General features: G+C 43.5%; 1 protein-coding gene across 1 annotated transcript in view; it reads right to left on the bottom strand.

The window, feature by feature from the left end:
- Positions 1-7,876: 7,876 nt before the first annotated feature.
- Positions 7,877-15,186, bottom strand: part of TET2 (tet methylcytosine dioxygenase 2) — a 72,653-nt gene continuing 65,343 nt past the window's right edge. The window contains exons 9-10 of the mRNA XM_065062349.1: positions 13,913-14,273; positions 7,877-12,628 (exon numbers count right to left, since the gene is read on the bottom strand). Coding sequence (XP_064918421.1) covers positions 11,217-12,628; positions 13,913-14,273 — 1,773 coding nt within the window. The 3' untranslated portion in view covers positions 7,877-11,216. The remainder of the gene's footprint in view (positions 12,629-13,912; positions 14,274-15,186) is intronic.

Raw genomic sequence — 15,186 nt, forward strand, 5'->3', positions numbered from 1 at the left:
GTTTTTTGGTTTGTTGTCGTTTTCAGACATGGCAGCGTCCTTCCCATCTCTTGATGATGCAAATAGGATTGTACGGGTCATAACAAAATATTTTATTGATCTTATTACGAAAAATCAATGAAAAAGTTTCCCTGGCTGTCAATTCTGTGCTACCTACTGTATGTGCAGTGACAGGTTTGACTGCTCACCATTGTGGCTGAGAAGAGAAAACCTTGGGGTGCCCAATTACAGCAGCAGCAAGAGGAAATTCAGAAGAGTAATTTTGGCTTCCTTCATTGCCTTCATGTTGGCCTCTGAACGAGTGGCTGTTCCATCCTTTCAGATTTCACAGCAGCAAGAGCACTAATGGCTACTCTGTGCAATTGTGACTTCTCATGTCCATGAGATTGAATCAATGCTTTTCCTTCCACATTTAGTAAAACAATTTTCCACGCACGCTGAGCAGCTATTCTTGTCTACACCTGCTTTGAGATGGGCTAGATGAACTGGAAGGTTTTACAGAAAACAGTCTTTTTCTTTCTTCCCTTCCCCCCCTTTTATTTATTTTTAGTAAACTGCAGATTAACAATGGAACAGTCTTCTAAAGGAGGTATATTTAAGGTGAAAATATGGAAAAGCCAAGTGTTTTAATAGGCCCTATCTCATAAGGGGTGAAAGTTTAAAGCAGGAAAGAAGGAAGTTAACATAAACAGGAAAAAAACAGTAGAGCTCTCCCAGTTCAAGGATATGTAATTCAGGTGCAGTTACCATAGTGTCCAAACACCTAAATTGTTAATGTCTTTATTGCTATAACATTCGTGTGTGGTTTGGAAGAGACTCTTTTGCAAGGAAACTGTGACCCAGAAACACAGTAATGGGCTTGGGTGCCTAAAGCAGGTTCTAAGCACAGTTTAGATGCTGAAATCCATAACTGTGGTCCCTGTATTCCTTGTTCAGTCGCTACTGAAGTGATCCATCTCCCCGCCATCTGCAAACAGCTGGATTTTGCTTTCCTCTCGCCGGGACCGCTCAGAATGGGAGCCCTGCAGCACAGCCCTTGGAGGAGCGTGACCTCACCCCACAGCCAAGTGTTCCTTTGCCTAAGTGCTGATCAAAGCTTAGTTATTGCTCGGGGGGGCTGAGCTCCTGACAAGCATCACGTTGCTCTTCTGGCTGTTTTTAAAGTATAACTGGGGAAGGAGAGAGCCCACTGGGGAAGGGGCTTGTCTATGAAGAGGAAGGCAGGGGTCAAGTGCTGTCTCTGAGCACTGTCTTTTAATGTGCTGTTTAATATTAACATCACATCCATGAGCAGAAATGAGAACAGGCAGCAGAGCTCTCCATTCCTGCACTACAAAGTCATGCTTCCCCTTAGGCAGTTCTCTCCCTCTGGCCCAGCAAATACATTATTATAATTTGGGCTGAGTGGTGGGCGCAATCTCCTTCCTGCAGGAGGGGACTGTTTTGGACTAATGCTCTTGCTTTCAGCCCTGCACTAAAGGCTTGAATGACTTCTGACAGTCATTTAAAAATGGTGACCATGCCTCCACACAGGAACCCAGCTGCGTTTTTGGAAGACGTTTGCATGCGTGATAGGCAAGAGATCTCTTTCCGGACGGTGTGGCAAGACGTCATGTGTAATGTATCATCTCTCTTCTTAACTGTAATTGATTGATCATGGCTAACTGAGCAAGTAAGAACTTTGCTCTTTCCCAGGAGCTGTTTGGGAACACTCACTAGCAGCAGGGCCCTCCACGGATCAAAGAGTGTCTGCTTGCTGCTCTGTCTGTGCTCTAGATGCAAGCAGGCAGACATCAAATAAGCACCAAATCTCTTTGGTTTGTTTTTATCAGCACAACACATAACCCCTCCAAAAGAGGGCAGTCGATTTCCTAGAGCTGTAGTCAATAAATTACACTGTGGAGATCTATCTACAGAGAAACCTATCAGCTGGGTGTAACTGGTGACCATCAACTGGCAGCAAACTCTGCTTTCTCGGGAAGAGGAAGAAAACGGCTCCTGAAGCTCCCCACTGGTCAAATGTCAGCTGCACCTGACTCTGTGCATACTCAGCTGTGTATTTGAGTAGTTTTGTAGCATCTTACTGCAAATATATGAGGAGAGCACACAGGAATACTTGCTGGATTCAAGAAACTTGTCAGGTCCTCTTCAGACTTTGTGAAGTTTTCTTCTTTCCCATGCACTTAAGATGTGGGGTGGTTTTGGGTCTAAGTATGTGTAAGAAAGCTGCTTGCCTGCCTTGCCCAAGGGAGCAGCTGCTGCTGTGCAATGATAGTGAACATGGAGGAGGAAGAGGAGGCACTGCTTTCTTCACATAACAGACATGGCAGCAGGAGCTCTGCTTGACCTGGTTTCCTTGACAGAAGCACATCTGGTTTGCAGTTTTATTTAACCTGGAAACCATGCTTCTGCCTGTGCTGGGGCTAGGTATCCTGGGTCACAATTCCTTCTGTAAAATGACAGTGTGCTGCTGCTGGGAAAATGACCGAGATACCAGAGGTAAAATGTTCCCCGTGTCCTCTTGGCAGTCCTGTGAGAGAGGCTCACCTTTGCCTCGTCACCTTACACATCTGGGATTTGCACCTGGCAATTTGAGCGCTGTGGGGAACTCTCAACCCCCTTTTCCTCTTTGTACTGCTTCAGTTTTGCCTGTCACCTCCTCACAGTGTTGTCTCAATACCAGTGAGTTTTCTCAGTGCTACCGTTAAATCAGCTGTAATTATTGCCTGGGGATTGGACAGGAGGAGGTCAAGGCGTCCTCTGCAAGGCATGTGTGTCATGCCGTGGCCTTGGCCCCTGTCTTTCTTGGCACAGCTCGGCTGAGGAGTCTCTGCAGCTCGACTGAGGGTGCTGCACCACCTGGGTCAAGGCAGGAATGGGCTGCTCTCGTTTGCATCCTGTGCCAGAGCCGCTGGAGTGCTCCAAGAGCTGGGAGAATAAATGTGTGCGGACTGCAGCCCTCTGATAAAATGCGTGCTTGCATCTGGTGCGGAGAGTGTTAACAGCAGAGAGACAGAGGGGAGATTTGCCAGGGTTACTGATTAGAAGACTATATAAACTCTTGAAGAGCAGGCAAGCTTGAGGTTTTAAAATTCTGCCTTATACGGTCCCTTCCAGTATCGTGTCCTTCTGCCTTAGGAGGCTGCGTGGATGCTGCAAAGGTTCAAATACAGATCTAATATATAGAGTCTGGATGTCTGAAACCAGGGCCTGAACTGAAGGGTTGTCATGCAAAACAAATGTGCTGGGGGTGGTGGTGGAGGAGGGGAACAGCTAATAGATGTTTTCCCCTTGCTTGACATCTGTCACCTCCCCCCATGCCAACCCTTCCTCTGTTTATAGCAAACCGTTTGCTCCCATTAATTAGAACTGGATTCCTGCCATCCGACCAGCTTTGCGCCTGTACAAATGTCAACAGAGCCAGGACTACACAGGTGGGGAGAAGGGCTAGTCAGAGGAGATATGTTGCATCTGTTTAGGGAGGAATAGATGGGGGGAAAATGCCACCCCCCCCTTCCAAACTGGGCACATTAGCTGCAACAATAATTGACAATACAGACTGGGAGCCCCAGGATGCCACTTTCCCCATGCTTTTTCAGAGCAGACTGCACTTTAAGCCATCCCCTCCAGTTAAATCTCTTTACCAAAGTGGTCTGTACGAAGGCTTACATACAAGAAGATAATGGTGCTGTCATTTCTACAAATAATCACAACAGGAGCAGAAAAATAAGAGGAAGACGATTACGCCTGAAAATCCAATGAGGCTCCAGTTGCTAATGCAGTGGAAGCTCTAAGGAAGCTGAACTCCAGTCCCAAGCGGCTCCTGCAAGGCACCGGGCTGGCTTCTCTGCTCTGATTTAGGAGCGTACAGCTGTGTTGCTGTGACATTGGAAGGAAATGTGCTTAGCCTGGGATCGTTTTCCTTGTGTAAAATACTATGAAGGCAAAATATCTGATGTGCTAGTTGAAGCAAATCATTGGCAGGAGAAACGGGTTAACCTCGATTAGCTTGGCTGGGTTGGAAAGAAAGACCTGCAAAGCCTCTCTTGGTGTCTTTCAGCAGCGAGTGCTGTGCTTCTGCTGGGACCACGAGCCAGGAGAGGGGCATGGGTTTTACCCCATCTCAAAAGGAGGTGGAACAGCAGGCTCTCCCTCCTCCCGCTCCTTTACATAAGGATTTGAAGGGGATTTTTAACATGATGTGGAAAGGAGTGGGTTGATGGGATGTGCCTGTGTGTACCCCAGAGTATTTTAAGCCTTTTGCATCCTGTGAGGAGGTCCTCTGAATTAGTTCAGACAAGGAGGACCTGAACGTCAAGGTTGTGAGTACTTGGACCACTGAACTAAGGGCCAGATGGTCTGGGGGAGAAAGTGTGTGGCCTCATTCCTACATTTGAAAGGAACAGGAGCAGGTGTCAAAGCTGGAAGGAAGGCAATGTTTTGAAGTCAAGAATAAGGAGATCTCTAAACTGAAAGGCTTTGCTCTGGTTGTATACCATGTTGTGGGAAGTATACAATTCCCTTCCCTATGGCCTGGCATCCAGGGATCCCTCCCTTGTGTTCCCTGCAGGGGCTGCCAGCAACGTGCAAGTCAAGTACACTGCTTCCAGCCACAGGTTTCTCTGATCACAAGAGCAGCAGTAGATCTTTAACAGACCTTTGCCTTCTCTTTTCTCTTCTTTTTATCTCAGTTTTTATCTTTTCTTCCCTTGAAACAGAAGGATTTTTTTTTTTTCTTTAAATCAGCAACACTTTCTGTGCTAACTTGATGCACATTAGTTATTCACTTTGCCGGTTGGAGGTGAGACAAGTAAAACGTGGAGCTGATGGACTTACAAGTAAGTTCTGCATGAATTTTTCCTAGTACAGTGTTTGCCGTAATGAAACTAACTTAGGGAATCATTTACAGGTCGAAGTAAAGGGACCCACTTAATACATAAACTTAGTTGGAAAATGAAATGTCTCACACACAGTTGATGGAGGAAGAGCTGTTGTTGTAGCTTATGGGGTGGTGCGGGTAAAACTGTCAGTCCTCTGAGACAAAATGCTCATTTACCAAGTGGCTTAGAATTATTAGTTGTGTGCAACAAACTTGGCAGATGCATGTTTTTCTGAAAAAAACATGTTACTGTGTCAGTGAAGTAGCAGAGTATTAATTTACTGCGGAGGTGATGATAGCTACCCATTCTAATGGCAGTGCTGCTGGGCCATCAGCAAGCCTCAGTGAGGCTGGTGTGACACTTGTCACCAAGTGTAGAATTAACAGTGGGTCCTGCCTGGCTCTGCTGGCGGACACGGTGCTGTGTGCTCCCGGACAGCCTGCGGGCCGGAGAATGAGCGTTTCTAGGACTGTGCTTTGCAGAGAGGTGTGAACCACAGGGTTCACATTTAAATCCAAGGTCTTGTTACCCTGCTTCGAGTTTTACTTGAGTGAAAAGATTGGAGGTTTTTAAAATAGTTCCCGATTTGTATTTGAATGTAGTGGTGAAAACGTGCATACGGAGGAACCACCATTATCCACCACCTCTGAATCTCTGCCTTCTTCCATAAGGTGTTTTACCTCTCCAAAATAAATACTTTTGTTTAAGTGTGTGAGATTTTGGGGGTTGGTTGGTTTGTTTTTCTTTTCCCACTCTTCTATGCTGGATACTTTCCTGTATTGTTGGCCACCTGTTCCTCTTCAATGTTACCTGGGGTTTGTTCACCCTGGCTTGGCTTGTCATCACAGGCTTTTCAGTCATTTCCATGACAAAGCTGTGTTGTCCTCTATGAGATGTCCAAAGGCAGAAGACAACAGAACAAGTGGGTAAGAGGAAAGGCAAGGCATCACCTCCGGGAGCTGGATGCTCAGCTGGTCATCCCCAGTTGTAACTGGTGTATCAGGGCTGGCTGCCTGTGGTCTGGGTAGTGATGGTGAGTGGTGGTCACTGCCACCTGAGCCACATGAGGAAACCACCCTTGTCTCGCTCAGGGACAGCGTGTTTGTGGGGGCAGCACGGTCGGCAGGGTGGGTTTGATTTCCCGGTGTGTTGTGCCGACGGCAGCACCGCCTCTGCAGTGAGAACCGTGGAAGTCACCCAAGAGAGCTGCTCATGTTAAAAGGTGGCTTGTGGGAACGTTCATTAATGGCTGGATTTTTTTCTGGGCGAAGCTAAAGGGGCAACAGGCATTTGTTAAAGGAGCACACCTGTGGGTTCCAGCTGTGTAACGCGTTAAGGCGCACCCAGAGCAGAGCGGCATGTGGGTGCGCAGGGTGCCAGCCTGCCTCAAAACCTTCCCATCTGTGAATATGCTGAGAGCTGGGTGAACATCAGTCTTCTTAGTTTTAAATCATTGCCTCCCTGGGACCCTCAGCCATGGAATGCACAGAGCAGGGCGCCTTCCCAAGGCGTGTGGCATTGATGGATGGACTAACCAGGGCTGACGATAAACTCAGGGCCTTTAAAGAGAAGAGAGTATTTCAGGATTCTGTCCTGATATCCCTTGAAGTTAAAAGACAGGACCATGAAAACTAACGTTTCCCTGATGCCTGCAAGAATGTATGTCCTGGTATTGGTTTAGACACTCTTATTGCTTCTGCTTTTGTCTAGATTACATGTGATTTGGATTATATGAGAGGTTTTAGGCTTTTATAATTTTGTCTTTTTTTCTTAATCATGGAATCATTTGAGTTGGAAAAGACTCTTAAGGTCATTGAGTCCAACCATTAACCTGGCACTGCCAAGTCCACCACCAAACCATGTCCCTAAGTGCCACATCTACATGTCTTTTTAAGTATCTCCCCAGATGGTAGCTCCAGCCTGTTCCAATGCCTGACAGCCCTTTGGGTGAAGAATGTTTTCCTGATATCCAATCTAAACCTCCCCTAGCACAATACTGTTGGAGCATCCCACCATTTGGCAATAACTTGAAACTCAACTGAAAAAACCCCGCATGAACAGGTAGAGATAAGTACCCCAAATAAACCAATGAACCCCTGCAGTCTCCCCCTTGTGCTGCCTCTGCCGGGTGTGTGTTTGCGGCTGCTACTCGAGCAGCAAGGAAACAACAGCAGTGGATGTTCATCTGTGTCCACAAACACCAGTAGGAAACCAGCAGTGATGCTCTGCACCCTCTTCCTCCCTCCTTCATTGTCAACACAGATTTTCTTGAGCAGTGGCCTGGGCTGGGTAGCTGGTGTCCCAACCTGTTATAGGCAAGAGTCCAAGCAGAGCTGGGAATATGTGCTGTCTAGAGCTCCTGTTTTGACGTCCCTAGTGATGCATTTTGAGTGTGGTGCTGGAGTCGGAAGATGGAGGTGGGTTGTGTGTTGCCCTCCTTCATTGCAAAGTTTGGGTTGTCCTGCTCTGTTGGTTGATGCTTTCCATTTCTAAGCTGCTAAAGTATGCAACGTCCTCCATTTCTCATAACCCACTTGAGATTTAAGTTCTCCAGACCAGCAGTTTCCCTGGCCCTGTGGCTGTGATCTGGTTTCCCTGGGGCTCCTGACCCCACGGCTGGTACTAGAGGCCACACTTCATGAAATCACAGCATGGCTGGGATTGGAAGGGACCTCTGGAGATCATCCAGTCCAACCCACCTGCTAGATCAGGGTCACACAGGAAGGTGTCCAGGTGGGTTTGAATGTCTCCAGAGGAGACTCCACAACCTCTCTGGGCAGCCTGGGCCAGGGCTCTGGCACTGCGAAGTAAATAAGTTTCTCCTCATCTTTAGATGGAACCTCCTGTGCTTCATTCTGTGCCCACTGCCCCCCATCCTTTTGCTGCACACCACTGAAGAGAGTCTGGTCCCGTCCTTTTGACACCCACCCTTTCACTGCTCTGGCGTTGTTAGCTGATGAAAATGACAGGGAAAGACAAGTTTCTGCAAGACAGACTTAGAGTGCATTAAATAAATATAAATTTTATTAAAAACACCCACATCTCAGCGTTATCAGGAATGATATAATAATAAACAGCTTTCAAATAACCTGCATTACATTACAATACTTACAGTATTTATAACCATCCTCAGATTCTTTTTATAGACATACCAAACATTTCATGAAAATGAATGAAGCTAAAGTAAAAAAAAAAGTATAACATAAGCATAGAAAATGCACACAGAAGTTCATTACTTTAGTGTCAAACTGCTAAAGTTTCCTACACAAGTTAACCACTAGCTTTAGAAGTGAACTTTATACCACTGTGCGTCAATCAAGATGAAAAATTCATTCAAGTAAAGTTGACACCACTCAGAAGCATCTTCAAGTATGGCTATAGTCAACCTGATAATCCTATACAAGCAATCTTATGTCTGCTTTGTCATTCGTTCCAACTGAGGCAGGGTTCTGTACACCAAAAATTACACTTCAGGTATTTACAATACAAAACTGATTCACCAACAAAGCTTCCTGCTCCTGCTGCCAGCAGTTTGGCAAATGACAGTGCACGGCATATTAACCAAACATCTACTATGAATTACATGAATAATATAGGACTTAAAAAAAAGAAATCATTGAAAGATGGAGATTTATAATGATTTAATTAATCTGACATATAACCATAATTTTTTTTTTTTAAAGGCAAAACTTTAGTTTCAATGCAATGGGTAAAGTCACAGACTGAGAATTCAAAACAAAATTTCCATAATAAATATTTGCCCATTAAACCCAAAGGCCTCCTTTGATTTGCTCGAGTTAGGTTGTGATTCTGTTAGATAAAATTTCTTTCGACCAAACTTAATCTTACAGTATATTGCACAAGATACATCTGGGACATGGAGGTTTGCGTGTTTAGGGAAGCCCTTGTACAGACTGTACCTTTTAATAGTTTATCTTATTCATTACAGTATCCAAGAAGCCTTGTTTAGAGAGTGACTTGAACAACTCTAGCAAACAGTCACTTGCCAAACCCCTGCCTTACGGTTTTCCCTTTAATCAGCTCAGTGCATTCTACTTTCTTTTTGTTTATTCGTTTGAAACAGGCGAAACATTCTAAATCTCTTAAACGCTTTCATCACAATAAAAAGAGCTAACGAATTTACAAAATTAGTTTTAGTTACATCAATACAGGTACAAGAAAAACTTAGAGAAAGGGATTCAAAAGAAAAGCGTTAAATCCCTGAAAAGAAAACCAAAACAAAACGAAAAACCCGAGAATAAAATATTTAACCTACAACAGCTTTACATACACACAGGTGACACGTTGGCATAGGAGAACATGAGCTGAAATATCCCTGAATTTTTAGAACCAAAAAAACAACAAAGTTGCAGTTCAAGTTGTACTTGCTAAAATGTCAAGTATTGAGAGAGTTTTTTTTGTTTTGTTTTTCTTTTTTTTTTCTTTTTTTTCTTTTTTTTTTTTTTGAAGGCTATAGGGGGGAACGAAGATGGTATATAATATATAAGTTTTCACACTCAGTTCAATATCCTATTGCCAAACTAGTGTTGAGGTATATGACAAGTAGGAACATCACTCAAACCTTTTAATGTATTTTTTTAGCTCACATTATGATATATTTGTAGCAGGCTGAGTAGCACCATGATGTGAATTCAGCTCAAAACCCAAATATATATAGATTTAATATTTTTACAGTACTAAAATACTAAAGCATTGCGTTAAAAAAAGTTTTGTTTACAATTTAATTTACTATACAACTCTCCTGCTTTTTTTTTTCTTTTAATAGAAATTAACGATTTAAAACCACCACAGCAAGCCAGCTGCCTATTTTATTTTTAATTTTCTATTTAATCAACGGAATCACACAGAACTAACCCTGTTTCGTTCATCTCGTGTAGGCATCGGTCTGCTCAATCTTCCTGGAAAAGAGGACACTTGCACCCAGAAATGACTGACGCCACATAGTACGTCATGGTGAACACAAAGCGATCTGCCATTCGGGGTTCAAAGAGCGTACAGGTCTTTAAAAACAGCAGAAGCCCAAGCTAACTAGTTGTAGTCTGTCACATGCTGCTAGTTATTACCTGTGGTTAATAGAAAATTCTTTCCTTAAAACTGTACATATTTGAGCAATGAACTTGTCATAATAATTGTAGAAAACAGTTTACAGTATAGCTGTGTGAGATGAGCACCAGAAGAACATGTGTTTTGTGTACTAAAGTAATTCCCTTATATCCAGTAAGCCCCATTTTTACCATAAGTGACTGTATTAAAAATGGATATGTAGCCCACTAGCAGATGCATGGCTAAAACAAAAGTATTTAAAAGCTTTTTTTTTAGTTTAAAAAAATTATCTTTGCATTTTAAAATCAAAGTAAACTCTTTTTTTTCTTTTTTTATTTTTTAATGTCTTAGTACCTCAGCATTGTTCAAGTTGCCAAGCTTAGGTAGACAAAGTGCTTTTGAAACACTATTTAAAAAAAATATCTATTTTATTGTCCTTTTCTAGGACTTGACTGGATGAGCAAAATCCAGAGGTCTCTGTAATTCCCATATGTTAAAAAGTAAGCTTATTTTAACACCTGGTAAATTCAATACATACATGAATGAAAAGGTCCTCCCTGTTGTTGAAGAACATTTGACTACATCATTGACATTTTGTTATAAAGGCATTAACTGTTTGACTTAAAATAAAGACACCATTCTCTTAGATAGCACCATGGTTTTAGAATATCCAAACAAATTCAGTGTTTTGCTGTCTACTCGTTATGTTATCTACTTTGTTAAATAAAACCAAGAGACTAATAAGATTACAGTAAAAACTGCATGTTAAAAAGCCATAATTCCAGTATTTCAGTACATCATAGATTCAGCACCAGATGTTATTTTAAGATTCCTGCAGTTGTAATACTACAGTATTATTTTTGTAAGGTTTTTTTTGCTCCTGTTCCATGACTACGCAAACTCGATGACATTAAAAGTGGCCACAGATGTGCAAAACTGTAAGGAAAGAAAAAAATCCATTTGCAGATTATCTCTTTCAGTAATGGAGCCAGTGTTTTCAAATGTAAATTGTGAAACACTTGTTTTGTTGTTTGTTTTTGCATAGGATGCTTTGGTCTTGTTTCCTACGTGCCATCTGTGACCACTTAAAAATCAGTGGCAAATAAGCGCGCTAGCGAGATTACCTCTTTTTGCTGGTGTGCCGAGGCTCCTTCCACTGACGAGTTTCGTTAAACACTGTTTTCTTCTCCACCCTTGCCTCCCCCAAAACCTAAAGAACTACCCTACTGACAAGGTGTTTTTGCGAATGAGGTAACCAACAAAGGTGTGAAGTTAGATATATCGGTTGTAAGGCCCTGTAACCCGTGTAAAGGCATATGGAGATGTAGTTACTGTGGAGTCCGTGGTGACCGACAGCGTCCTTTGTGCAAGAGACTTGATGAAGCGCACGTACGTTGGCTCCGAGGGCTCGTGTGGCTCCGCAGGCTCCCGCTTGGCTTTTTTGCCGTGAGATTTCTGAGGCACGTAGTCCGGACCGTACTTCTCGCACTCCTCCTCTTTCTCTCTCGCCTTCTCAGCCATCTTCGCCTCCCACAGAGCCAGGCCGTGTTTTGGCTCGTTCATGCTCTTGTGCTGGTAAAAGACAAGGGATATTCTGGTGGGATGGTTCCTGTTGGGGTTTTTTAAGGGAGTTGTTGCGTGGAGCTCACGTTTTGCACACTCTATGAGAATTGACCCGTGAGATGGAGCAACTGCCACTCCTCCAATTTCTGGGTCCAGAAAGCTCTGCTCACTATCTGACCACACTTCATCAGGATCCTCTGCTTTTTCTGGATTCGGCACATCGGTTTTATCTAAACCACCCTGGGGAGTAGTCCTATCATGGTTTTGACCTGGAAGCATGTTAGACAGACCGTTAACTCCGTGTGAAATCATTTCACTCTCCTTATTATTCTGGAGATGCAGTGAATTAGGAGGACCGCTAAACATGCTTGGAACCGAATGGTAGTCGTGTGTTAAATGTGGAGGGGGTTGCACTTGATGGTGTTCACTGGCTTTACTGACGGAGGCATAGTCCATGCTCGGATTGCTCAGACTGGATTTTAACCTTGAGGCAACCTCCATAAAGTGGCCATCAGCCTCATGGGTGGAGTAAGAGGAAAAAGACCCTACGTGGTGTACATTTGGTCTGACGGTGCAATTACTGAAGGAGTCTACCTGCATATTTTGGTTTCCATAATTCAAGTACTTGGGACCAAAGCTCTGGTTATTCCCAAACCTATGCTGGTATAATGTTTGAATGGGTGGTAGACTTAGCTTAGACATAGGGTCTTGGCTCTGGCAACTATACAAGTCCACGTGCTGATGCTGGGAAGGGTAGGAGCTCAAGTAAGAGGGGCAGTTGTCCACAGATACGTTTCCATTGCATTGGTAGGGTGGATATTGGTTATTTTGACTTAATGATCCTGAATAAGGGTTCATGGGACTGGAAGAATTCAAATAAGACCCCGCAGGCTGTGATGAGGTTGTGTAGAGGCTCATGGGACTGGACCCTCCATAGGGATCTGAAGTGTATGAAGAGCTTGGATAAGCAGTGGCTGGATTAGGCAACCTTACATAGAGATTTGCAGAACCTGAACCCGAGTAAGAGTTCATAGGATTTGACTGAGGGTTGTTGGGGAGAGTGCGCTGTGGGTGTTGCTGCTGCTGTTGTTGTGTGGCTGGTCCTGAAAGGCGTAAAAGATCTGTAGATATGAAAAGAGAAAAAAAACCATACAAAACATACAAAAAATTAAACCAAACAAACCACATACTTTACCGACTTTTCTTAGAAATGTCATAAATACGCATCATGAAAAGTATCTCATATGACATGTTAACAGAGGTTCCCTTTCTTGCATCTCAAATACCATCCTTTAAGAAGCTGAATAAATACTAAAGCTACTCATCCTTTTTGGCATGTATCCAGTGAGATCAGATGCTAATGGCAATGGGGAAACGGAGGACAGTGCAATCTGTTCAGAGTCACATGCACAAAATCCAAAGAGTTGAATCATCATTTAAGTAGCCCATGAAATGGAGCATCAAAGCGCTCCGAAACAGCCGCACACAAGGTGCCCTTCTTTTCCCCAAGAATAAATAATTCTTCTCATCTATATTAATAGAACCGTCTCAAAAAAAGTCCCTAACTTTATGCAAAAAAAACCCAATGGTGACATTCACTGATAGAGAGAACAGTTCAGTAACAAGTGAGATTAACTGAAGACATAAGAGCAAAACCATCATTAATTAAAGTGAAATGGGATCGTTTAATGGTTACAACCCTTGGCGAGGTCATGGGACCGCTGACTTTTACTCATAGGTATTTCAGTGACCTTCTGGGTGGCCTTGGATGTATTGCTTTACTCCTGAGGAAGCTGCTGTAACAATAAAATAGTCATGATGAGCTCCTTTGCTCAGGACTCTCAGATCTACTGATGAAAACTGCCAGCAATTGTTAAGTGGATTTTTAAACTCTTACTCTGCTATGGAAAAACCTGCTCTGCTTTTGGTCTTGAAGCAGAGTGTAAGTAGTGGTGAAGAGGTTAAGCTTGAATTCCCTCACATGAGGAGTTTGTCTGTTACAGCGGCACACAGTGAGCGATGCGTAGGTTATTCTTTCTTTGGCAGCAGCATCGTACACTTCATGGCTTCCAGCACTACAGTCTTTTAAAGGTACTTTACAACAGACTGGGTGGCAAGCAGAGTTTGTAAAAGCACCAACTTCTACAGGTGTTAACTATCCAACAATAAAGAACTTCTCATACAACATCTTTTTTTTTCCCCTCCTTCTTCAGAGCGTACCACAATTTGGCACTCTGCTTATAAATATACAATATTGGTATCTACTGCCAAGAATTCTATCATTTTTACTCTAAAATGTTCTTGGGCTGAGAATAATGGTTTTCTTGAGACTTATTAAAAATGTCCCTAATTTCTAGGCAGCTTACCACTGTTAATACAGATCACAACCAGATCTATGTGTTTACCTGCTAGCTGCTTTGCATGACCCGCCGCCTCCGAATTGCCTTGCTTGTTGCGTGCTGCAGCAGACTTCTCTCTTTCAGCTTTGCTAGACCCATTCTCCAGGGAGGAAAGCTTTTCCGCAGCTGCCTTCTTTGCTTCCAGCTTCCTTTGCCGACACGTCTTAGCAGGCTCTGCTAACATCCTTACTTTCCGTCGGAAGGAGGTAAGGACCTGGATGCTGCCGTTCCTCTTTTTTTCCTCCTGGCCTTCAGTGCTTCCGAACTCATCCACATCAGAGACTTTGTACAACGGGAGCACGTGGAGCTGCTCGTCTTCTGGTGTTTGGCCAATTTCGCGATTGTCTTCTCTAGTTAGTGTGCAAACCTGTCGGAAAGGTGCGTTAGAATAACCCTCTCAAACCAGTCTGAGAAGAGATCTTGTGCATTTTACCTTCCCCGGCCACTGTCGCTGTTGGCACCTGGCAAGCTATTTGTAAAAGCTAAGTTTCTGTGCGGTTTATGCATATCACGACAAGCCTGCAATTCCCTTTCTTCCATTGCTCTGTCAGATCGAGTTAATAGAAACAGAAGGTATTTATGTGTATATTTCTTGTAATGTTGCTGAAATGAACAGCGTAGGCAGGGATTACTCTAACGTGAAATCCATCGTACTGTGGTCAGAGAGATCAAACAGTCTTCTTGGTGACAACCAGTGATAGGACAAGGAGCAATGGATACAAACTGGAACACAGGAGATTCCACTTAAATATGAGAGGAAACTTCTTCTCAGTGAGGGTGGCAGAGCCTGGAACAGGCTGCCCAGGGAGGTTGTGGAGTCTCCTTCTCTGCAGACATTCCAACCCGCCTGGACACCTTCCTGTGTAACCTCATCTGGCTGTTCCTGCTCCGTGGGGGGATTGCACTGGATGAGCTTTTGAGGTCCCTTCCAACCCCTGACATTCTGTGATTTTATGATTCTATGAAACGTGGGACTTCGTGCTGAAGATTTTTTTGCTGTAATAAATTAGCTAACTACCTATTAAAAATAGTGTGGAATATAACGCAGCGCCATTGCATATCACAGCCCTTTAGAATGGCAACTTTCAGGACTTTGCAAAGGAGCAAGTCACTGTAATGTTAATAATATTAATATCTAAGGAAGTTCCTGTTGTATTGTGCAGCTTACTCACTGTGTTAGCTTCAGCTAAAACAGGTATTGGGAGGATCTCAGCGGAAAAAAATATGCTGATAAAGACATATTATGTAGCAAAATCATTGCATCAGCCAGTTTTAGGAAG

The sequence above is a fragment of the Columba livia genome, chromosome 4 (genome assembly GCF_036013475.1).
Source record: "Columba livia isolate bColLiv1 breed racing homer chromosome 4, bColLiv1.pat.W.v2, whole genome shotgun sequence".
Lineage (NCBI taxonomy): Eukaryota > Metazoa > Chordata > Aves > Columbiformes > Columbidae > Columba > Columba livia.